This window comes from Peromyscus eremicus, chromosome 1 (genome assembly GCF_949786415.1).
Source record: "Peromyscus eremicus chromosome 1, PerEre_H2_v1, whole genome shotgun sequence".
Lineage (NCBI taxonomy): Eukaryota > Metazoa > Chordata > Mammalia > Rodentia > Cricetidae > Peromyscus > Peromyscus eremicus.
In genome coordinates, this window is record NC_081416.1 from 45,982,680 (window position 1) to 46,008,422 (window position 25,743).

The following is a 25,743-nucleotide window of genomic DNA, read 5'->3' on the forward strand; positions in this document are numbered from 1 at the left end:
GCTTTTTGTTTTGTTATTTTTGAGACTGGGTCCCTCTGTGTAACCAAACCCTGGCTGGCCTCCAAGTAGCTATCCTCCTGCCTCAGCCTCCGAAGTCCTGTGATTATCCGGTGCACCGGTCACAATCCCATGGTTCTTTGAGTGCCCTGTCTACACCGGAGTGTCTGTGTGGATCTTAGAAAAGTCTGGTGAACTAATGGGGACTGGCCTCTGGAGCAAGTGCAGCTGAGCGCGGCGCAGCGCGGGATGGGCCAGGAAGAATGGGCTTGCGCACCATCTCGCAGTTGGCCGGAGACTCTGGGCGCAAAGGCAGCAGGCGCCCCGCCACGCGGGCGGCTGGTGCAATCCCCTGCTCTCTTGCGTTGACAGCCAAGGCGGGTTGAAATTCTAAACTACAGGAGGAGCAATTGATCGCAGGCTCGGATGGTGAGCGCGGCCAATGGGGATGCGAGCTTCTGGGTAAAAGCCAATCAGTACGTGGCCTGACACAGCAGGCCAATGGGGCGCCGCCGCTGCGGGCGGGAGCCCGCCCCGCCCCAGCATCCGGAGGCGCGGGCAGTTCGCGTGGTCTCTGCTCCTGCCACTTCCCCCGCTGTCGCCTCAGCACCATGGACGCCGCCAAGCAAGTGGTTAACTTTGGGCCCGGGCCTGCCAAGCTGCCACACTCGGTAAGATGGCCGGGGTTGTGTCGGAGCGCGGGCATCGGGATGCAGGGCGTCGGGATGCGGCTGTCAAGAGACAGACATCGGTGTGCGGGGCTTCGGGATGCCGCCATCGAGATGCAGCTGCTGAGGCCGAAGTGCGCCCCTGTGCAGAGGCCGGCGTGGACTCGGCGGGCACCTGCAGCCTCAGGCTGGGCCTCCCGGCGGCGTAGCCGCGCCGGCTCAGGCGTGCACGGGCGCGCGTGGGAGAGTGAATGAATGGGAGGTGGCGGGCGGGCCAGGGGCGAGCTTGTCTGTCTCCGGGGTGGCAGGCTAAGCTCGGGCGCGCTGGGAACACAGTCCTCAGAATTCGGAAATGGAAAGCTGCCAGCTTCTCCCTCCTCACCCATACCGAACCCACTCAGCCCCTAAGCCTTTCTCCTGGAAACTTGCTGCTCCTTTCCGTGCACCCGGGCTTCTGACTCTGCAAGGCTTTGGTCTGTTTGGCCAAGTTCCATTCGCTTGATCTGGGTGCCATCCCGTCCCGCGCGGGTTCCTCTCGCACCCCAGCTGTGCGGAATGAGATGCCTCTCATGGCTTGGAGCCCATGGACCAGCTGCCGAAACAGCTATCTGATAACCGGTTGCCACAACGCTCGGGCACGGCCAAGGATTGTACAATTATCTATTGTTGAACCCTGGCGATCTCCCTGGGACACCGCGGCCTCTGTGGGGGTAGGAACAGGATCATGCTGTGTGAGACGGGAAGGACGCCTTGCTTTTGTGGTGACAACCGCACAAGCTGAGAACAGGGCTTATTCTGCGGTCATTGCAGTTCATCTTCGGTGGTGTTCTTTGCTAGATCTGTGGGAACTTCTGCAGGCACCTTCTCCCTTACTTTTGGAGTGGACTGTTTTGTTTTTTTGTTTTCTGGCCGGGTATTGTAAGGCAATGTCTCAGTACAAGCTAGCCCAGAATTTACCTTGTACTGCAGGCCGGTGGTCTTCCTGCCTCCACTCCCCAAGAGAGGATGTCTTAGTTATGGTTACTATTGTTGTGATCAAACATCATGACCAAAAGCAAATTATGGAGGAAAAGTTTTATTTCACTCACAGTTCCATATAACCGTTCATTATTAAAAGCTGTGAGGATCTCTGTGAGTTCTAGGACAGCCAGGGTTACACAGAAAAACCTTGTCTCGAAAAACAAAACTAAAACCAAAAACGCAGTGAGGACAGGAGCTGATGCAGAGGCCATGGAGGGGTGTTGCTTATTGGCTTGCCTTTTTTATAGAACCCAGGACCACCAGCCCAGGGATGGCCCCACCCACAATGGGCTGGACCCTCCCCCGTCAATCGCTGATTAAGAAAATGCCCTACAAGTTTGCCTACAGCCTGATCTTATAGAGGAAGTTTCTCAACTGAGGCTCCCTCTTTTCATTAACTCTGGCTGTGTCAGGTTGACATAAAACTAGCCAGCACATAGGGATTACAGGTGTGTGCTATTAACTTCAATTTAGGAATCTTGATTTAGTTGAATTATAAAGATTAGAGAAGCTTTCAAAATTTTTTTGACTGTCACCCATAAAGAAGAATGAAATGTATAAAAATTCTATATGTGAGGCTGGAGAGATGGCTCAGCAGTCTAGCTTTTGGCTAGAAGTCTTTTTCAAAAAAGTGATTTTTGGCTATAAAATAAAAATTTTCTATTTTTCAAAATTATGTGTATACGTGTGTGTCTCTGTGTGGGTATGTTCCTATGAGTTCAGGTGCCTGAGGAGGCCAGAGGAGTTAAAAGGTGGTTGTGAGTCAACTGATATGGGAACTGGAGATCAAACTCCAGGTTCCTGGAAGAGCAGTTTGTGCTCTTAACAGCTGAGCCATCTCTTCAGTCCCGGTTATAAACTTACAGATGTGCTTTTCAAGGAATGCACTTGGAAAAACACAGGGGGGAAAAAAAAACCAGGGCTGGAGAGATGGCTCAGCAGTTAAGAGTGGAGGGACCCGACTTGGGTTCCCAGCACCCACTTTGGCTGGTTCACAACCTCTGGTAACCCCAGCTTCCAGGTATTGGATGCCTTCTGGCTCCTGAGGGTAGACACACAAATAAATGAACAATAAAGTAAATCTAGACCAATAAAAATCAGTGTTAAGGGGGCTGGAGATGGCTCAGAGGTTAAGAGCACTGACTGCTCTTCCAGAAGTCCTGAGTTCAATTCCCAGCACTCACATGATGGCTCACAACCATCTGTAATGAGATCTGGTACCCTCTTCTGTGTACATAATAAATAAGTAAATCTTAAAAAAAAATCAGTGTAAGGATGATTTCAGGTGGTTAGTAAAGGGATCTGGTAGAGAACTCTGACCTCTCATTTGCAAAGGCAGGTCCTGTTTGATCCCCAGCACACACACAAATCAAGATTCTGTTGCAGGCCAGTGTTGCTTTTACTATGTGAATGTATTCACTAAACTTTACTCAATGTTTTTGATTGGTGTGATAGCTTGCTATCTATCTATCTATCTATCTATCATCTATCTATCTATCTATCTATCTATCTATCTATCTATCTATCTATCATCAACCATCTGACAGTGTACAGTATTTCAACATATAATTTAATGATGTCTTGGTGTCTTTTGTTTTCTTTAAGCCAGATTGCCAGGTGGGGTTTAGACCTTTTTCAGTCTCCCACTAGTTAGGATTACAGAACTCCTAACAAGACCAGTTCTTAGCTAGTATCCCTTTTTGTTTGTTTGAGACAAGGTCCCGTTCTAGAGCCCTGGCTGTCCTGGAACTCACTCTGTAGACCAGGCTGGCCTCAAACTTACAGAGATCCTCCTGCTTCTGCCTCCTGAGTGCTGAAATTAAAGGTGTGCATGAGCACGCCTGCTGAGCCTTTCTTTATTATGGCCATACTTTATTTACCTGCAAGGACCTATCTCTTTTCTCAGCAACATTCAACATACGGACAATCTTATTTAAGCAAACTGAGATTCTCTCTCTCATAGTTTAATACTGATTTTTAATTTCTGTTTTAGATCAGGAGAACATATATCCTATTTTCTGTTTCTCCCTCCATCCTCCCTTCCACCCCTTCTTTCTTTCCTTCCCCTCTCCTGATTTCCTTTCTTTTAGTGCTGGGATCGAATCAAGGGCCTCCAGTGTACCCAACACATATTATACTACTGAGCTGCATCCCTGGCTTCTGTTTCCCATTTCCTGATAGGGGAATTGATATTGCTTATTTGGTTTAGTAAGAGACATTTTTGTGAATGATGAGTTTCCCAATTAATGTCACATCAGTAAATCCCCATGGCCCTTCAAAGGCTACCTTATCAGAATGGAATAATAGTATGCAAAGTCAAGATATAGCCCACAACTGAGAGAAAATCTTCCTTTCAGCCTGGACTGGATACATTTTCTCTTTCCTCCACCTTCCCCCTCCTCCCTTTCCTCCACTCCCCCCCCCAGCTTTGCTGCAGATTAAACCCAGGGCTTCCTATGTCCTAGGCAACTGCTCTGTCATTGAACTTGATGTGGTATAGCCCCAGCTCCTAGAGTTTATTAATTCATAGCATCTTCTTGCCCATGCCACCTATCAGAATCTACCACTTTAGCCAGCACCCCCCCCCCCATGAGAAACTGACCTGCCTGTATGATTTGGACATAACTAGTTTTTGTTCTGTTGGTTCCTGAACTGAGAACTTTACATGTTTAATAAATGAGCTTTAAGAGAGAGGCGAAGAAGATTTGTAGGAGACACAGTCTCTTGAATCAATCATGTTGCCCAATTTCAGGCCCAGCCTGTGGAAGTTGTACTGGTGAGGCTCTGAGGAGCTGAGGGAGGAAGGGGCTTGGCAGTGCGTGGGAACAGAAGCTGGGCGCCTTCTGGGCCTCTGCTCACCTGACGTTCCCCACCTCCCAGGTATGTGTGTGAAGAGGGAAAGCTCTGCACAGCATGTGAATTCTTTTTCTTTTCTTTTTCTAGGTGTTGTTAGAGATACAGAAACAGCTACTGGACTACAAAGGACTTGGCATCAGTGTGCTTGGTAAGATTTACTTTTGGATTCTGTTACTATCCCAGTTTAAAAAGGAACAGAAATGCCTCCAGCCCAGGCTTTATTCTGAGTGGTCTTCCTGTAGGCTGTTATAGGTACATTTAAGTTCAGTGTCCTGGTGCACGTTACTAGAGTCAAGACTGAACACAGCCCAAGCACTGGTGAGAAGTTTAGACATAGCTCACTGCTTCCTAACGGGTTTTTACTGATCACCAGCTGTGGGATTAGCTGATACTGTACATTTGCATAAGGGTGCCATCAAGGGTCTGTAATATGGCTTCACATTCAGTGTAAAGTTTTTATTATACTTAAATAAGAACTTACAGAAATTAAAAAGTTCACAAGCCTCTATAAAAATCTTGCTCATTAATAATTTCTTTATTAGACTTTTGCTCCTGTGTTGTTTAGGAAGAGGACGTCCAAGCTCTGTTTTATGTTTATATTATTTATTTATTTTTCTTGCATGTTCCACAGGTGGCACTGTGTGAAGGGACTTCAGGGCTAGCTGTCTGTGTCTCTAGTTTGGGAGAAAGAGATAGAGTAGGGTCTGATAAGAACCTAATGATCAGTTAATGTGGCACTTGAAAAATCACTGCACTGTGACTACAAGACCGACATATTCACAGTTTCAGTATCAGTATGAATTGTCCTTTACATTAAGTGCGCATGTGCCCACCATCTGAACTCTGAGCTTTCTAATGAATATTTTTTCCGTAAATTTCACAAGCATTTCTGTTCAGTATTATACTCTGTTGTTTCTTTGCTTTCACAGAAATGAGTCACAGGTCATCAGATTTTGCCAAGATTATTAACAACACGGAGAATCTTGTGAGGGAATTGCTGTAAGTTTTTACAAGTATTTTTTAAAAAAATACTGATTTTTATTTTATGTGTATGTGTGTGCATCACATGGGAGCCTACAGAGGTCAGACTAAGAGGTAGAGGCCCTGGAACTGTGAATATAGATAGCTGTGAGCCACCATGTGGCTGCTGGGAACCGAACCTGGGTTCTCTGACAGAGCAATAAGTGCTCTCAACCACCGAGCCAGATCTCCAGCCCCTTATTGCTGTAAGGCTTTTTTTTTTTTTTTTTTTTTTTAAGAAGACCAACTTGTTAGTTTTGTGCTATGTGCCATAAACCTAGGTATCTATTATATTATTTTCTGTATTATACACTTTGTTCGGAAAGTCCATAATAAAAAAAAAAATCTCAAGTACTCTCAAATTCCTTATTAGCACATATTGCCTTTGACTTGTTACCATGGCTGCATATCTGTGGTTGCTTTTGTTTTATGTGATATGAGATAATTGTATCTAGGAAAGGTTTCTCAGTACAGGGCATGAGGTGTTTGGCAGATTAATTGGCTTGAAGGGGATTTATTGACAAAGAAATGGTCACCATTGTCAACATAACTAATTTAGTAACAGGCCTCTTGCCACTTGAAGTCACCTGGATGGGGTGGCTATTAAAATTGAAGCCCAGCTTAGGTTTACTGAATTAGACTGTCTGGAGAAACTTTTTCACAGGTGTTTCCAGGAATTTTAAGACCTGCTGATCGTCTGCTTGGCTTGTCGCTCTCCTATCTGCCTCGCTAGCTTCTGTGTCACAGTCACAGACCAGTGCTGTCCTTGATGGAGGGGACATTTAGAACCTTAGCGTTGGCCACGTGGCTAAGAGGCTCTTCTGACGGGAACCCTTGTTTACTTTATAGTTCTCTCCTAAGTAAGTTTCTGTCCCGTGCCGCTGCCTGTGGATAACATAAACCTGGAGCCCTGGCTTCTGCCAGCCCTTCCTGGTGCTAAGACCCTCATGCTTGGCATGGCCTAACACCTCTGTCTTAGCGTTAATATTGATGGGATGAAACGTCATGATCAAAACACAGCTTGGGGAGGAAAGGGTTTTATTTGGCTTACACTTCCACATTGTAGTTCATCGTTGAAGGAAGACAGGACTGGAACTCAAATAGGGCACGAGCTGATGCAGAGACCATGGAGGGATGCTGCTTACTGGCTTGTTCTCCATGGTTTGCTCAGCCTGCTTTCTTATAGTACCCAGAATCACCAGCCCTGGGGTGGCCCTGCCCACAGTGGGCTGGGCCCTCCTACATCAATCACTAATTAAGAAAATGCACTACAGGCTTATCTACAGCCAGATCTTAAGGGGGCATTTTCTCAATTGAGGCTGCCTCCGTTCTGATGACTCTAGCTTATGTCAACTTGGCTTGCCAGCTAATTGAGCTGACTGTAGGCCAAGTACAAGATGCGTACACAACACCTGTCGTCCATCCTCCTGCCACCTTGCCGGCCCCTTCTGTTTTGTTCTGATGCTGGACTTCTGTCCTTTGTCCATTCATTCCTGAGCTCTGACTATTACAAAGCCTGGGGTCTCTGCATTCAGTCTGACCATCCTTTCCATCCTGAAGTCAGAGCACTTTCCTGACTTGTGTTTGGTTTTTCCTTACTCAGCTAGATCTAGAGTTGTCAAAGATGGACATCTCTCAGTGATGCCTGGCTCAGTATGGTTACAGGTGATGGATCCGATGCACCAACTTAAGCAAAAATAGGAATGTCTGCCTTGTGATAGCTAAAGGAGGACATAGGAGCCCTGTTGGCACCAGGAGGATCTAAGGCCCTCTTCAACTGTGTGTCAGCTTTGCCAGGAGGCCACCGGTATTTGTAAGATTAGTACCTCTCTGTGATTTGAGCAAAGATCTCAGCCAGAGTCCATCAGCAGCTTTATTCACAGCTCATCTCCTCGGTTGGGGCAGCCATAATTGAAATCTGAGTGTCGAGAAGCAGAAAAGTATGATTCCCTAAAAGAAAGCAGGCCATTAGTAAGAAAAGGAAGAAGTCACTATAGGTTTCTACCATCATCACCAATCAATGTCAAAGAAACCAGTAAATAAATGACTAAATTGGGTAAGACAGAGTGATAGTGAGACTTCACTGTATTTCTTTTTCTTTTAAGGTATATATACATATACACACCCACACACACACACACACACATATATGTGTGTGTGTGTGGGTGTGTGTGTGTTCATGGAGGCCAGAGGAGGACATCATATACTCTGGTGCTGGAGTTAAAGGCAGTTGTGAGCTGCCTAATTTGGGTGCTGGGAACCAAACCCAAGTCCTCTTGTAGTACATGCACTTACCACTGAGCCATCTTCCCAGCCTCTGTAGAGTAAGACCAAAAGTATGCACTTGGTAGAGCACCCCTCATTCTCTATCCTTGATGTGCGAGCTTATGTATTTACTCTCCCTTATTTTTATGTCCAGGGATGTTCCCAACAACTACAAGGTGATCTTTGTACAAGGAGGTGGGTCTGGCCAGTTCAGTGCTGTCCCCTTAAATCTGATTGGCCTGAAAGCTGGAAGGTGTGCCGACTATGTGGTGACTGGAGCTTGGTCAGCCAAGGCTGCAGAAGAAGCCAAGAAGTTTGGGACTGTGAATGTCGTCTACCCGAAACTTGGAAGTTACACAAGTGAGTTCTGGGAGGTGAATGGTTGGTGAGGTGGTGACTGGCCATGGCCCTTGCTGTTCCTTTGTTGCTGTCCCCTCGTCAGTAGTTACTGATCTCATTTCGACTGTAGCTGTGCTAGTCTACTAACTACTGTAGAAGGATGAGAGTCTTGCTTGGCTAAAAGCCCAGGAGCCAGTGTGGTACTTGGTATGGGGACCTAAGAGGCCCCAGTGATGCTGCCCATGTCCTAGTCACCCCTTGTCTCCTTCATAGTAGGCTGTAGTCCAGAAAACAGTCCCTTATGTGGAAGATGGTTGCAGTTGCTCTTCAGTTTATATTCTCCCAAGTTTCAGTGCTCTTGCTGGAGCATCTCCATAGTAGTACAACGTGCCCTGCTGTGAATTCATCACTGACTCTGCCTGAGTCACATTTTACCCCTGGGGATGTGGATTTGATGGGCTTTGCTGGAACCACATGGGCCCTGAGTGGGTAAGCACTGGGGTCCCAAGAAGAAGCTAGTAGACCAACAGGTATAGGGCAGATGGATATGTGATGACAAGAAAACTTTCAGATAACCTTCATCTTCTTTGCTGGTCTATTTGATCTGTTTTTTTGAGACAGGATCTTTCTATGTACCCCTACATAACCTGGTAGTCTTATATTTTTGGTTGTGAGTCTAACTTTTTAAGGGCTGAGCCTTCTCTCCAGTCCGACTTGGTAGACTTGATGGAGGACAGGCTGGCCTTGGACTCAGAGCAGTCCTTCTGCCATAGCCTCCCAAGTGCGGGATCACACATGTGCGCCAGTACACTTGGCCCCTCTGTGCTGCATTTGAATGTTATTTGTGCCCAATAAATTAGAGGGTGTGACAGATCATCTTCAGCTGTTTGTGGTGATGTTGGTAAGAGTAGGTGGACAGGTGTTTGAACTTGCCAAGTACTTTGGACTCAGTAATCCCGTCAGGAAACTAACCCGTCTCCTGGGTGATGTTATCTACATGTGGAAAAAGGAAGGAAATATGCAGAACCTCAATTTGCCCTCTGTGACAGAAATTCCAGACCCAAGTACCTGGAACCTCAACCCGGACGCCTCCTATGTGTACTTCTGTGCAAACGAGACTGTGCACGGAGTGGAGTTTGACTTCATACCTGACGTCAAGGGAGCAGTGCTGGTCTGTGACATGTCCTCAAACTTCTTATCTAGGCCAGTGGACGTTTCCAAGGTAGAGTATGAAAGGTTGGGTCAGGGAACCAGTGACGTTTCTTTGAAGTGTTTTGATGCATATGCCCATAGGAAAGACCTGGGGGAGTCTGGGGCTGGCAGAGCCCCTCAAGCCAGGGTAGAGATCGGTGAGCAGGCTGACAGCTGCTTATTTCGTCACTAGCTGTCTGAACATCTAAGTCTGTGGTAATGCTTGCTCACGACCTACATGCCAGGCCTGGGGAACTTGCCTGCCTTTAAGAGTGGCTCTTGAGCTAGGTGTGGTGGCACACGCCTTTAATCCCAGCCCTCGGGAAGCAGAGGCAGGTGAATCTCTGTGAGTTCAAGGTCGTCCTGGTCTACAAAACAAGCTTGGGGACAGCTAGAGCTGCTACACAGAGAAACTGACTCAAAAAACCTGGGGAACGAATAAAAGAGTGGTTCTTGAAAACTTGTTAGCAAGCACACTGGGAGTGGCATGTTCACTCCAAAGTCAGGAGAAGTTACTAAGCCCTGGGATCTATGAAGAACACCCCATGCCTTTTATCAACCTCAACTCGAAAGTCCACCAACGGCACATACAGACTTTAAGAGTGGTCTGCTAAGGCCGGGCGGGTAAGGGGTGAGGGGCATTGTACCAAGCACATGCAATAAGAGGGGTCTGTAAAGAGTTTAAAAACAGCATCCAAGCTAGCCAAATGGTTGTCTGCCTTTAAAATGATTTTTAAAAATTTATTATTTGGTGTGTGTGTGTGTGTGTGTGTGTGTGTATGTGTGTTGTTTGCAGGTTTATGCATGTGTGAGCATGTCAGAGGGCAACTTTATGGAGTCAGGAGTCCGTTCTTGCCCACCTTTATTTGGTTCCAGGTGTAGAATTCAGGTTACCAGGTTTGCGTAGGAAGTACCCTTACCCGATGAGCCATCTCCTCGTCCCTCCCTTTTTTTTTTTTTTGTGGTGGTGGTGGTGATGGTGTTTTAGATGAAGGTCAGAAATCCTACTGGACAAATTCTAAAAAGAGCTGTAACAGTTCTGCCCCCTCCCGCTTCCCCTGCCTCTTGTTTTTGTTTTTGAGACAGGGTCTCTATATAGCCCTGGCTCTCCTGGAACTCACTGTATAGACCAGGATGGCCTTGAACTCAGAGTTCACCATTATGGTGGGCTACCATGCCCAGCTATGCCTCCTTTAAATGTGGTAAAATATACTTGAAGTAAAATTTATTATTTTAGTCATGTTTAAAAAAAATATTTAGGCCAGCCACGTGGTTGCTTTAATCCCAGCACTCAGGAGGCTGAGGCAGGTGGATCTCTGAGTTCAAGGCCAACCTAGTCTACACATAGTGTGTTCTAGGACAGCCAGGGCTACACAGAGAAACCCTGTCTTAAAACAATAACAACAATAACAACAACAACAAAATTAAGTCTAAGTATGGTGGCACAAACCTTTAATCCCAGCATTCAGGAGGCAGAGGCAGATGAATCCCTTAGTTTAATGGTAACCTGGTTTACATTTTGAATTCCAGGCCAGCCAAAGGTATACAGTGAGAACCTGTGTTTTTGTTGTTGTTATATTTGTTAGTGTGTGTGTGGTATACACATATATATATACACATATATAATTTACCTATTATTATTGTTTCTCTGTGTGGATGTACACTTGCCGTGGTGTGCGTGTGGCTGGCAGGTTCTTTACCTGCTGGACCACCTTGCTGGCCCCATTTTGACCACTTTTAGATGTACAGTTCAGTGGTATTAAGCACATTAGCATTGCTGTGCAGACTTCACCTCTATCCACCTCCAAGAACTTTCAGATTTTGTACTGAAACTTTGTTCCTGTTAAAATGCCACACCCCCAGTCTTTGCTAGCTACTATCCAACTTTATGAATCCTATAAATGGGATCATGATATTTGTTCTTTAATGCTTAGCTTAATTCACTAATATCTTCAAGGTTCATGCTGTGGCATATATCAGAACTCCAGGTTTAGACTAATACTCCATTATATAGGTCTATGGTATTTAGTTTATAGTCACACCTTATGTTTTTAAAGAAGGGTCTCACTGCATAGCTCATCCCAGCCTGGCCTCGAACTTGAAATCCTCCTGTCTCCCTCCTTCTTGGCAGAATTCCACACATTTGGCCATTCCAAATCATGTCAGTTGTGAACCGTACACCCTTACTTGATATCCTGGAGTGATATAGAACCTGTATCTTGCACAACAAAATGTCCTCAAGAACCGTTAGCCATTGGTATGTTCTAGAGTTCTCCCTCAGGTATCTCACCCACTCAGGCGTTGTTGCCACAGCCCCCTTCACGGCAGCTTCTGACTGTCTCTAAGTGGAAGTTTGTATGAATTATTTTTGATCTAATATTATTTTTTTTAGATTTATTTATTTTATTTTACATGTATGGATGTTTGGCCTGAATGCATGTATGTGTGCCACATGTGTGTCTGGTGCTGGCAGAGGTCAGAAGAGGGCATTGGATCTCCTGAAACTAGAGTTAGAGATGGTTGTAAGATACAATGTGAGTCCTGAGAATTGAACCCAGGTCCTCTGCAAAAGCAACAAATGCTCTAAACCACTGTGCCATCTCTGCAGCCTATTGATTTAAAGATTTATATTTTGACCATTTCAATACTTAATTAAAAGATATGTAGCTAAAACTTTTGTCATTTAAAATTATGAAATATTAACAGTTGTACAAATAAATTTTCTAGATTAAATGATAGTATTTCATTTTGGTTACAAAAGATTTGGAGGCCCCATTTTCTTTTTTTTATTTTGCAGTGTTGGGTATGAAGCCCAGGCTTCATGCATGGTAAGCATGCTTTATTAATGAACTATATACCTCAATCCAGAGGGCCTGCATACCAGGCTAGTTTTGAACTCACTATGAAGCCAAAGGTGACTTTGAATTCCTGATCCTTCTGCTCCCATCTCCCAACTGCTGGGATTACAGATGTGTACCACCAAGCCTGGATATTTAGTTAAAACAATATTTTAAGATTTATTTACTTATTATATTAATATTTTGCCTTCATTTATGTATATATGTGTACCATGTGTGTGCCTGGATCTCTCAGAATTGGGTGTTAGATCCCCTGGAACTGGAGTTACAGATGATTGTGAGTCACCATGTGGATGTTGGGAAACATCCAGGTCCACTTGTTAAGAGCAACAAGTGCTATTAACTGCTGAGCCGTCTCTCCTGTCCTGAGAGGGCCTGTCCTAGAGACTGGTTTGGAGGTAGAACAAGGATTGTGACAGCATGAATGTCCTGGGACTTCACAGTGCTGGGCATGAGAGGCCTCTTCCTGGCAAAGGCCAGGCCTTGGGTCTCAGCATTCCAAGTGCTGACCTGTTTTGGGTAGAGATTCCTAAAAAAATTCTTGCTTTAAAAAAATTGTGCTGAGAGAAGAACTAGACATCAGCACTGCATCCCTTAGGGGTGACCACAGATTCCCTCTAAAAAGCCGATGTTCTCTTTCTTTTTTTTAAGTTTGGTGTGATTTTTGCTGGTGCTCAAAAGAATGTTGGCTCTGCTGGGGTGACGGTGGTGATCGTCCGTGATGACCTGCTGGGGTTCGCCCTCAGAGAGTGCCCTTCAGTCCTTGAATACAAAGTGCAGGCTGGGAACAACTCTTTGTATAACACACCTCCGTGTTTCAGGTAACTGTCTGGGTGCTGTCGTCTTCCGTCAGAGTGGAGGTAAAGTAGAATGTGCTTGATTAGCCAGTGACCCAAGAGCCCCAGACACACTCAGCATTCTTTGTCCGGCTCGCCTCCTGGCCTCTAGGTACTGTTTGGTCAGTTTTTCTTATTGCCCTTTCTGTGGAGATGCCAATCTTGGTTTTTGCTTGATCTTGATAGTCCAGGCACCGACTGTTGACCATTAACCCACAAGCTCTCTGTAGATAAAGTACCATGGCCTGTGTCTTAGACACACAGGGCGCCTTTCCAGAAAAACAGGGTCAGGCTAGGGTAAGGGTGCCAGAGTTCTCTTTTCTTCTTCCCTCCTGCAGAAAATGCCTCCCACACACAAGAAAGTGAAGAGTTTGGACTTCACATTCGGTTGGAAGTCCCCCCTGTGGGTTCTATGTCACTCACATGATACAGAACAGTCTCTGGTGTCCCCCCACTTTGCTTAGGAGTAGTGTTCTGGGGTTAACTCTTCTGGTCACCCTTAACCCTTACTCCTGGAGCTGGACTAAAGATGTTTCTAAGATGCATGTTGGCCCAGGGGTGGCATGGGGCCCAGTTCTGTCCCACTTCCCTCTGGGGGTTCCAGGCAGTGGGGAAATACCAGTGAACACCAGTCAGGAAGGAAGCCAAAGACAAGGGTGATGAAGGTACTACTGGGGACCCCACGGGCAGGGTTCCTAGGGGAGCAGTTGAGGTGCCAGGCTTCTGGGGCAGGAGCTTAGAAGGTGGGGCCACATATCCGCCTTACAGCTCAGTCTTCCAGGGGGGCACTTTAGAAGGGAGAAGGTTGAGACCCAATGTGATGGTGTCACCTCCAATCTCAAGACGAGGATGTGGAGTCAGGAAGATCGCGACTGGGCTACATAGTGAGACTCTATCTCAAAATCTAAATAATGTGAGAAGGTAGGAAGAGATGGAGTGAAGACTGTCCTGGAAATGTGTCCAGAGGCCAACTGAAGAGCCACGGTGAGCAGTACACTCTCGGGCATCTTTTCTGGAGGCTTTAAAGAAATGTGATGAGTGTGTTCATATGTGGTTTGTTAGTGTTTTGCTGAATACCCTTTTAGGAACAGTGGGAGAACAGGCCAGTTATCTGGTGGGAAGCAGAAAAACTGGACACGTGGAAAGTCCACATCTCAGCCTCCTTGCTAAGCCTCAGCTGACCTTGACCTCCCTCTTTGGCCGTTTCCTGGGATGGAAACCCCCTCTCTAGGCCTTCCCTGCCCGAGGCTGCTGAGCCAGAAGCAGCAGAAAAGGAGCAGTTTCTTCCTCAGATTGGAATAGTCTCTCAGAGCAAGTCAGGGTGGCGAATACTTAGACTGAAACTGAGCCAATGCATAGAAGGTGAAAGGTAGGGCTGGGTGGATTCCCAACCCAATTGCCCCCCCCCCCCCCCCGGTTTTTATTTCTTTGTGGATGAGACAAAAGGAGAAAACTTTGTGTGCTTCCATGTGACTTGAAGTACTCGAAGTTCACTGTAGTGCTTTGACATTCAGGGTTAGAAATGGCCCACTGAGAGCCATCTCCTCACAGAGATGACTGTGTGCAGGGCAGGGGAGGCACCCAGAAGCCTCTCCACTCTGTCCTGTAGGCAGATAAGGATGCAAGCGTGTCCTGATGATGTTCTTTGTTCTGTTTGTTTGGTCAGAGCCAAAAGATTGTGGGCCCTCAGAACTGTTTGACCATTCTGGATAAACTGGGCCATGAGTTGTTATTAGCAGCCTTAGGCAGGAACTGGGCTGGAATAAAGGGCTAGGATGACATTCTTTTTAACCCGTTAGTAACACTCAACCCTATTAGTGGGTAGAGGAGAGGATAGTAAACAACCTTTCAAACTTCACAAAACACTATTTATACATATTGAGCTGCTAAGCATAGATTGTTTTTATCTCCAATATGAGGGAAAAAAATGTCTTTTATCCAATTATCTTTTTTTTTTTTTTTTTTTTTTTGCTTTTCGAGACAGGGTTTCTCTGTGTAGCTTTGGAGCCTATCCTGGAACTTGCTCTGTAGACCAGGCTGGCCTCGAACTCACAGAGATCTGCCTGCCTCTGCCTCCCAAGTGCTGGGATTAAAGGCGTGTGCCACCACCACCCGGCTTATCCAATTATCTTATTTCAGTTGGTGAAAATATAAGATATAGGCATGAGACATATGTCTGTAGTCCCAGGACTTAGGAGACAGAAGAATCAGGAGTTCAAGGTCATCTTTGGCTACTTAGCAAATGCAGGGATAGCATATGGCCTGTGCAGAGGCCCTTGAGAGGAGAAGCTGGGACCCTAAGGTTGTGGGGGAGTTGACCTCAGGGAGGGCTAGCTGCATGAAGGCTTTCAGAAGCTTCTGAAAGAGTTATGACACCTGATCCCCCAGCCTAGGAGCTCGTCTGCAGCCTGGAGACTTCTTGTGACCTTTTCTAAACTCTGACACGCAGGGTATAATTTATATTGTTTTAAAAATATATAAAAATAACACTACTCTTAGCAAAAATTTCCAAGTGAACCGTTACCAGGGAAACAGTGCCTGCCTATCTAGTCACCCCTCATTAATCATCAAAGACTCATTCCAGGACCCCCAAGGAGTCAAATCTCTTTTTAAACATGGCATAGTGTATAGCTATATACATTCTCCTACATGCTTTAAGTCATCTCTAGATTATTTATAATACCTAATATTATGTAAATGCTCCAAATAATTTATATATGGTATTGGGTAAGAAGTAATGACAAGGAAAAGATTTGGTTGTTTATATTCATTCCAGACACTGATTTTGAAATTTTGTCTGTACAAGGTTGGCTGAGTCCACGGTTGCCAAACTCATGATTTTGGGGGGTCAGCTGTATACTGTCATTTATTTGTTTGTGCCAGTGAACTGTGAACAGTGCTGTTCAGACTGGTGTGAATCCCTTTTTCAACCCAGCAGTGTGCCATGGGCATTCTGTCACGTTAGGTTAAATGCCTGCCCCCTTTTACCTTTCTCTTCAAAGCTGCACACTATTCCAGAGAACAGGCTTGTCGTGGTTTAGTCAGTTCAGGTAGGCTTAAGTGGTAAGCCTATTTGGTGTGTGTGTAGGTAGCCTGTTTAGAACTGAAGACATCAGTTAGTTAAAAGTGTGCACTTATGGTGGAAAGAATCGAGCCCACGCTGTGGATCCACATAGCGTTGTATGGCTCCGAGGTTTCAAGAGGTTTGGCTTTAGAGGGCGGAGGTATGAGTTAGTAAGAAAGTGGAAACCCAGAAGACCTTGTGAGAAGCAGTCACTGGGGCCCAACATCACTGTACACCCAGGAGCTGGGTGGGGAAACGGGGAGCTTCCTCTTCCTGGGGCTGTCTTTCTGCTGTCTGCAGATCCACCTGCTGCTTACGAAGGCATTGGAGACCCAGGCTAAGGGGGCTGCTGCAGGTGGTCTGTGGATGTGTGTTCGCGTTCTGCTGCGTAGGCCTGCTCAGATCCTAAGAAGGCAGCCAGAGAGTATGGGCAGCAAGCCCAAACACAGGCTCCTATGTTGGTCTTGAGGTCTGGCTGAGACTGAGGCCCTTGTTGCTTTGGATTTCTTAGAGAATCCGCAGTTTTGAATTACGGGGATAACAAAGCATCAGGTGAAAGTGACCATGGTTTCCTGAAAGTATTAATCAGGACTCTGCTCGGCTCTGGTAGTCTGGTGGGATGTTCGTGTGACTCATGGGTGAGCAGGCTGTGGATGCTGGGGAGGAGCAGTTTGGGGTTGCATAGATTTTGAGAGCATCTTTAGCTACACAGGGGCACACACACATGCACACACAGGTGGCCGTTGGGACAGGTTTGGTGACAGCCCTTCTGCCCCACAGGTAAGCAGGTGATTGAACCCTATAGTCTTAGACAAAACAGCCCTGGTACTAGGGGAAAACACTTTGGCTTTGAGGTCAGGCCGACACTAGGGGTAGAGTCTTAGCTTTTAAAGCTGCTTGGGATGGAGGGTTTTAGCCAAGTGAGGCTCTGAGTCTGTTTGTCTGTCTGTAAACTGGGAGAGTGGAGCCTCTGAATCGGGCTCTGTGGTCTGTAATGGACTGGGGCTCTGTAGACTTCAGTAAGGCCCCTTCCCTCTCATCCCTCTCCCTCTCCTCTGTCCAGCCACTCAAGGCTGTCTTCTGCATCTCCTCTGCCTCTCCTCCATCACCAGCCTGGAGTCCTAGGCCCGGGAAGCCTCTGGAGAGGTTCTGGGGTGCTTTTGCATGCCGCCTACTTTTTGTAAAGTGCCCGTGTGTCTACTGTTGCTTTCTGTTGCGCTCTGGGATGAAACTCCTGGGTTCTTGACTCACCTGGTTGAGACAGTGAAGGAGCAATCAGATGTTAGAGGTCTCTGAGTGACAGCCCCTATGGCGGTCAGAGCTCTGCAGACCTGGTGATCTTCTGTCCTGGCCGAGGGTAACATGTTAGTGAACAGGAAGCGGCCTAGCTGGGGCATCTCCACCCCAGGTTTTTGCTCAGCATTCCTTCCCATGGGTACCTTTATCTCACACCTGGACCCAGCCGCACTCTGAAGAGAATGGAGCTGGCAGCTGACCACCTGCAGATTCCAAGCTCAAGGAGGACAGGAGACCTGCTTCTGCTCTGTTTCAGTAAGGGATGTGTGGAACCTTCTTAAAGGCAGCCAGACTGATGGGGAAGCCACCTGCCACGCTCAAATTCCATGTAATTTCAGCTTAGTTTGGGTAGCTACCAGCTACCATTTGTGTGGGCTACTCCTGCCAGGTCCTGTGCTAAGCATGGGTTTTGTGGGAGATAAGACGTCTGAAAGGGATGATTCTGTGTTGTGGCTGGGCCTCCTAGAACCAGGAACACAAATCTTAAACCATCTATTCTCCACTTCTGTTTTCGGTTTGTTTGAGAATAGGGGCTTGCTATGTAGTTCAGGTTGGCCTGGAATTCTTATGTAGCCCAGGCTAAACCGTCCTGCTGCCTCAGTCTCCATGTGCTGAGGTTTACAGGTCAGTTGCTCTCATTTCTGATCCTTGCTTCTCTAGCCAGGATGTTGGCTTCTCTATTTAGCTAGGATCCGCTAGGATTCACCTTCTACTTGGAATGAGCTAGTCCAGTTCTCCCTTTTCCCACTGCCATCTGAGAAAATCCCAGGGAAGTTGCTGGTTGATCTAGTTAAGTCTAATGCCACCTCTTGTGACCCAGGGAGCAAATCTTGCTGCTGGATCTGCATGTTGGATGTGGGGGTAGAGCTGAGAAGAGCAAGAGAGGTGTCCACCTTAGGTAGTGATGACTCCTTGTTCTCAGTAGTAAAGACAAGGCTTACATTTTCATGGTGACTAGTCCTGTGTGGAATCCGTGGTGTCTGCCACTGCCTCTGCCCAGTTGTGGGTGCTGACTTGGGGCTCTAGGAGAGAAAAGAAGAACAGTGGGGCTTCCAGCCTTCTAGCATGAGGATCTAAGACATAGACATGTTCACAGAAGTTTAAAATAAAGGAGTGGCAAGACAGAAGCAAAACCAACCCCCACAACCCTATATGGATCATATGAGCAAGGGACTCTGGGGACTCGGGAGGTGAAGGGTTAGCTTAGGGTGGGGTTGGGGGGACAGTCTAAAGCAGTGGTTCTCAACCTTCCTGATGCTGCGACCCTTTAATACAGTTCCTTGTGTTGTGGGGACCCCAACCATAAAGTTATTTTATTGCTACTTCATATCTCTAATTTTTCTACTGTTATAAATCATAATGTAAATATCTGTGTTTTCTGATGGTCTTAGGCAACCCCTGTGAAAGGGTTATTTAATGCCTCAGGGTCACCACCCACAGGTTGAGAACCACTGGTCTAAAGAGCTGGGGATGTGTGGTCTGGGTGTCATGGAGCATATGCAGTAGGCCCTAGTGGGACTGGTGTGGCATTACGAAGGTGCACTATGTTGCCTCTTTAGAATGCTGCATGAGCTATAATTGTGTTGGCCTAGTCCTTGGTATACTCTTCAAGTGGTCTGCTTTTATCCATTTGTAACGATGTTAAAGTGTCAGTGTGACTCCGCTTTGCTTACATGTCCTTTTGACTTTTACAGAGTTGAACTTAATGGTGTGTTTTATCCCTGCTTTAGCATCTACGTCATGGGCATGGTCCTGGAATGGATCAAGAACAATGGTGGAGCCGCAGCCATGGAGAAGCTCAGCTCCATCAAATCCCAAATGATTTATGAGATCATTGATAGTTCGCAAGGATTTTATGTGTAAGTCAATGCATCATATCTCTTGTGAATTGTAAACATTGAGACTTACCTTTTCCCAGGACACTGGCATACTGGTGAGTGATGCTCCCATGCCTCATGAGCTAGGGTTGGAGGTAGGGAAATTCTTTGCTCTTGGGAAATCCCAGTCTTTTGAGTCATGTCAGCAGACAGGCTGACCTGGGAAAGTATGCCTTGCAGTCTGGGGTGGGACCCCCTCTCTACACCCTCCCTTGTGACGCTGGAAAATGGTTGCAGAAAGCTGTCAGCTTTGCCTAAAGCTTTCTATTAGTCTCTTAGGCTGTAAATCCCCACTCCTGATTCCACTCCCTCCACGGGCTTGTGTGCAGTACATGGACATTTTGTTTGTATAGGTCAGAGGACAACCTCCTTGTCAGTCCTCACCTTCCATCTTGTTTGAAACCGGGTTTCTTTGTTTTTCATAGTTTCATTTACCAGGCTAACAGTCCCTTGAACTTTAGGGGTTCTCTTCCCATCTTACCTTAGAAGCACTGGGATTACAGATGCATTCTGGGACTACAGATGCATTCTACCCCAGCAGACTTTATGTGGGCTCTGGGAATTTGAACTCAGGTCCTCATACACTATAAACAATTTGCCCACTTAGCCACTTCCCTACCCGTCCTTCCCCCTTTATCAAATTCACTACCTCCCTTTTCTGGGACAGGTGTCCCCATCGCTGGCCTGCAGTCTGAATGAGATTGGCTATGGCAGGGTTGACTTGTATCTAGTTGTACACTTTCATGACAAAGGAATGGGGAAGTCATGTGTTGATCACTGGCTGTGTTTGTGAGGTCTACAAATAATGCACAGATCTTGAAAGTGCTTCCTGGGGCCACTGTAATAAAGCACCCATGAACTTGGCAGCTTCAAACAATAGAAATTCTCAGTTTTAGAAGCCCAGAATTCAAGATGAAGATATTCTTGATTTGACTCCCTCCAGAGACTCTAGGGCAGACTCTTCTCCTCCAGATTGTTCCTGGCTTAAGCTGCGTCATCTTGGTCTTTAGTGGCCTTTTCCTTTCTTGTTTTTCTGTTTTGTGAGAGTGAGCCAGTGGATTTAGGTATCCCCAGTACTTCAGGATGATTTTGCTGTTGTATTGAGACGTGTTTGCACTATGTATCCTAGACTGGCCTTGAACTTTCTGTGTAGCTCAGACTGGCTTTGGATTTGTCCTGCTGCCTTCCCAAGGGCTGGGATTGTGGGCATGGACTGACACACCCACCTGTGCTGCATGGTAGCCTCATGTCAAGATCATTATCATCATTTTGATGGCAAAAGACAAGTTTTCCAAATAGGTCAGATTCATGGATTCCAGATGATGAAAGATGGATATGTGTCTACTGTCCAACCTGTCACAACAGGCTTCTTGCCATAATGGCAGATGGGAGGCACCTATGGCAGTGCCTGGGACTTAGACGCATCATGGATAGTAATGACATTTGATCTTCCCTAGCCCTCAAGGTGGGCACAGATGTACACAGATATATCATGTGGTATGTGAATGTGTTGTTATATAGCCAATTCCATGTATATGCATAAACATTTATATTTACTGAGCAAGCCAGGACCTCCTTTATTTTTTTATTTTAATTTTTTATTTTTTGGTTTTTTGAGACAGGGTTTCTCTGTGTAGTTTTGGTGCCTGTCCTGGAACTTGCTCTGTAGACCACGCTGGCTTTGAACTCACAGAGATCTGCCTGGCTCTGCCTCCCGAGTGCTGGGATTAAAGGTGTGCACCACCACTACCCGGCCAGGACCTCCATTTTTAATGATCATGATTCTTTGAGGCTTAGTCTCTTGTAATAGATATATCTGCCTAACAGTAAGTAACTTGCACTACCTGTGAGTGTTTTGTGGGCCACGCGGAATAGAAAAGAACGATGCTGCAATCCTAACTTAGACTTGTAATTTTTACCCAAGACTTGCTGAATTTGTGTGGGTGGAGAGTATGGATGCATTCTTGGATAACTGGGCTAATAAAACATGCTCTTGTCCCCTTCCCCTAAAGTGCCTGTGTCTGCTTGTGGGAGCTCTTGGCTTGCAGTGGCTGGGTAGCCACAAGCTGGGATCACAGAAGGGTACCACCCTGCCTGGCTCTCCATGGGTGCTAGGTATCTGCATTCAAGTCTTCACGCTTGCACTGCAGGCCATTGGTTGACTAAGCCGTCTCCCCACCCCCCATAGCTATTTTTCTAAAACACAAATCGATTACTGGGCAAACTCACTGCCCCTCATCATTCAGGGATCTAGTCAAATGCCAGAAGAGTGTCTGCAGGCTCTCCATGGGCCAGGCCTGTGTGCCTCCAGCCACTCCGGCCAGGAGCTCAACATGCTGACTCAGCCAGAGTGCGGCAGCCACCTCCTCCATACATGCAGTCTTCCCCTTTCCCTCTGCCCCCTCTGCTCTTCATTCCCTACTTCCACATGCCCCCTCTTTGACCCCTCTCAGCAAGATTACCTCTTTGGAACTCCGTCTCCGCGGCCCTCTCCAGCTAATCGCTCTCCTCACTTGGAAATATAATTTCTCTCTGCCATCTTTCTCTCAGTTGAAAACGACTGATCCCCTTCTTTTCTTCTCATTTGTGTGTGGGGGACTTGCCGTTGTGGGTGATGTGTAATGTATTTGTTACCTGGTGATTTAGTCTTCAGTTTTGAGCTTTTATGATATGATTGTTTTGAGGTTTTTTTTTTTTTTTTTTGGTTTTTCGAGACAAGGTTTCTCTGTGTAGCTTTGCGCCTTTCCTGGAACTCACTTGGTAGCCCAGGCTGGCCTTGAACTCACAGAGATCCGCCTGGCTCTGCCTCCCGAGTGCTGGGATTAAAGGCGTGCGCCACCACCGCCCGGCCTTGAGTTATTTTTTCCTTTCATGAAGGGGTGGATAATTTGTGGACATGAGCTGCAAGTCCAGATCTTTGAGTCTTTTAAGTCTTCAGCCACCTGTAGGCCCAGCTTGTCTGTAGCCTATCCGAAAAAGCTGTACACATGTGCTGTGTGGCTGACACATGTTGGAAACCATGTAAGTGACCCACTGAATTGTCACAGATGGTGTGAAGCACAGATAGTGTGAAACAGAGACATTGCTGTTCCTGATATTCAAGTGAAGGGCTGAGTCTGACAGAAATTAGATAAAAGTCATATAAGCGAATGCTAACCTGCATGAGTGACTCTTTTTTCCTCTGGGTAAATTATAATGTTCTGAGGAAGAGTTTTTTCCTTTTTATTTAATTTCCTTGTTGTGGGTCTTTTAACTCATTCATTTGTTTTATTTTTGAGACAGGGTCTCATTTAGCCCCAGCTGGCCTTGAAATCACTATGTGGCTATGGATGACCCTGAACACTGGTCCTCATGGTTCTGTTTCCTGATTGCTGTGATTATAGGGTTGTACCACCAGAACCTAGAACCTTCTATGTGTTACACACTCCGTCTGCTGAATGCCAGCCCCAGCCCTAGATACTATTTAAAAACCTACAGATTTGTTTATGACATTATACCCGTGAGAAATACAGCTGGGATAATAACCATGCTTTTCAGATGTCCAGTGGAGCGTCAGAGTAGAAGCAGGATGAATATTCCATTTCGCATTGGCAATGCCAAGGGAGACGAGGCTTTAGAAAAGCGATTTCTTGATAAGGCGGTGGAACTCAACATGATCTCCTTGAAGGGACACAGGTAAGCGCACCGCATCTCCAGGCATGTCCGAGGCAGAAAGGAACAAACCCAGGACCTTGCACAGCCTGGAGCCGTGGTTACAGACTTGCTGGGGCATAGACCCACTTCTGGCTGGGTTGTGGTGCATCTTGCATAGGTTGCATCCACACTGAAAGTGCCTGTGGTAGGGCTTGCCTGCTCTACTCTGGTGTTAGACCATCACTGGGCTCAGCTGAACATCAGATACCCTGGGCAATAAATGTCCTCACACAGGAGACCTGTAGCAGCTGAGTGCTCAGTCTGTCTGGTTGGAATTGTTGCAAAGCCTAGCTAGTGGTATCACCCCAAACCCATAGTCACCCTCTTTGTCTGGCTTCTTTTTTTTTTTTTCTCCACTTATTTAGTTTCTTCTTTATCAAAGGTAATAGTTTGGGTATGACCAAAGTCCAGTGTATGCATGTATGGAAATGTCAAAGTGAAACCCATTAATTTGTACAAATAATGTTAATAATTACTCTAAAAATGTGACTAGTTTGAGGTAATCCAGTGTGAGCATGGTGGATGACCTTCACTGCACAAGGGATTTCCTTAATGACTCAGAAGCCTCTTGCTACCTCCTGGGGATGGTTTGCAGGCGGGAAGTTGAGCATTCTGGCCTCAGAGTTGCAACTCTTAGGAGGGATAGTTAGTTGAAAGTGTGTTGTGCCAAAATAGATGCCTTTTAAATTTCACTTGTTTTCTGTGTTGTTGAGGATCAAGCCTGAGTCTTCTGTATTGTAGGTAAGGGCTTTAACCCTGACATGCTTTCTCCTCATGATATTCTCAGTCTTCATGGTTGGGTCTCTGTTGTTCTAGGTCAGTGGGAGGCATCCGTGCCTCTCTGTATAATGCTGTCACAACTGAAGATGTGGAGAAGTTGGCTGCCTTCATGAAGAATTTTTTGGAGATGCATCAGCTGTGAACATGACTAGCTACACTCTGCCTGTGAGCAACATGCAGAGTCCAGAGTAACTTTGGATTGGTTACAGAAACTTAACAGACCTGGATTTTTTTTTTCCAAATACATGCTTATTACAGATTCTTCTTCCAAGAATAACAACTAAACATCCGGGGCTCTGCAGAACTGATGAGACTACCAGCTAACGGCCGCCTTCATTCTGACTTGACCTGGAGGCAGCAGCGTCAAAGCTTTCCTGTTGCTCTCCTAACAAAGTCAGCCCGGTAGCTCTGCTGCTCCTGTCTCTAGGTGGATTGCAGTCCTTGCCTTGGACTTTGTTCTGACAGTTCTGATTAGTTATTTTTGGGTTCACAGGAGCATACCACAAGGAGGTTGGGGGCGCTATGTGCTGGATCTGACAGCAGGGGGTTTGCTGGGTTCTGCAGCTGTTGGTTAAAGTCAACACTGACTCTTTGGAGCTTTTTGGATCTGTATACTGCTATTCTCATAAAGAGATAAAAGTGACATACTATATGAGTGCTTATATAGTGAATGTGTTTTTAACACCATACGGTTTGTATCTATGCCTTTATATTTCTAATGAAACAGTTCTGAAGATGCTTTTAGAGTTTGTTCAACTTTGTGCATGACTGTCCTCTGCTATGGACAGTTGTACCCTCTCACCTACTCCTTTTTAAAGCTGCTTCATAAGAAAGACCTAGAAGTTCCACGATTTCACTTTTCCTATCCTTACCACAAGTAGAAGAAATGGTTGGTTCTTTGCTTTTCGATTAGGCTGTTAAACAAAACCCAGTTACCCTTTCACCCCTGTGAACTGTGTTCACATGGCTGTTTTTATGGTTTGACCAGGGCACTACTACACATTCCAGATCTTTGCTGAGGTCTTTCCCCATTGTTCATGTGTTGTTAGTGTTTTCTGTTGACTGTGTGAAGAATATTAAAGTCCTAAAGCAACTAAACCATTGCCTGTGAATTCTTCTGTTTGCCTTTTAGACATTCTGACAGGAAGCCCAGGGTCTAAAGTAGCCTGTGATAGAGCAGTTTGGTCCAGACAAAGGGGTCAGGCTAGCTCTCATGCAACTCAGTGTGGTTGCTTACCTTTTCCTTTTGGAACAGACACAATCAGCAGAGTCCCTTCCAGCACAGCTCCCAGTATGCACTTGTGTGAACTCTGTTAGTCCAGAAAAACGCCGGCAGAACAGTTTTGAGCTCTTCCTGGTTCATTTGATTTCACAAGGAGAAGACACTGATTGATTGGTTCTCCTGGTCAGGTTTCACCTTCCCATTTGTAGAAGGATGGAAACAATACCCGGTATTGCAGGATGCCTGTAATTTGAAAGGCTTGAAAACAGGTCTTGTTTTGGGGTGTGACAAACCATCACAGTGTTCTGCAAATGCCAAGAGCCAGCCTGTGGAATCAACTAAGGATCCACAAACAGCAGTAGTGCTCAGAACTAACCCCCCTTTTTGTTGTCAGCCCCCATTGTCTCAACCCTTCATGTCACAGCCAGCCCTGCTGTGACAACCTTTAGATTATTTCAGCACCTGTCTCTGCCCCATCCACTCCTCTCAGCACAGCCACTTGGACTGACTTTCTGCTCTGTGTTTGGCTGCATGAATGATCAAGGCTTTGTAGTGTAGCAGTCAGAGCTTCCTAACCTCTGCCTGGCTTCCTGTCTGCTGTGCTAATGGTTCTTAGAGCGTTTCTGTTACATGTTTGCCCATGCCATGCTAAGCTTCGAGTTCCTGCCCAACTCAGTAAGACCAGTCTTTCTGCACAACATCTGCTGCCTCTACTTTTTTCTGTTATTTTCTTTGTTGTCATGGAGATGACCATTTTATCT

The 25,743-nt window shown here is 46.2% G+C and overlaps 1 protein-coding gene and 1 non-coding gene across 2 annotated transcripts; one reads left to right on the top strand and one right to left on the bottom strand.

Annotated features, from left to right (window-relative positions):
* The first annotated feature begins 537 nt into the window (after positions 1 to 537).
* On the top strand, positions 538 to 24,858 carry Psat1 (phosphoserine aminotransferase 1). The gene is made up of 9 exons (XM_059260086.1): positions 538 to 668; positions 4,629 to 4,689; positions 5,471 to 5,540; positions 7,981 to 8,186; positions 9,215 to 9,387; positions 12,866 to 13,035; positions 19,141 to 19,269; positions 22,825 to 22,962; positions 23,797 to 24,858. The coding sequence occupies exons 1-9, from the start codon at positions 609 to 611 to the stop codon at positions 23,900 to 23,902; spliced, it is 1,113 nt and encodes a 370-aa protein (XP_059116069.1). The 5' UTR covers positions 538 to 608; the 3' UTR covers positions 23,903 to 24,858.
* Positions 10,332 to 10,395, bottom strand: LOC131902897 (U7 small nuclear RNA). Its single transcript, XR_009377168.1, has one exon. It is a non-coding gene; the product is annotated as a U7 small nuclear RNA (small nuclear RNA).
* Positions 24,859 to 25,743: the final 885 nt, after the last annotated feature.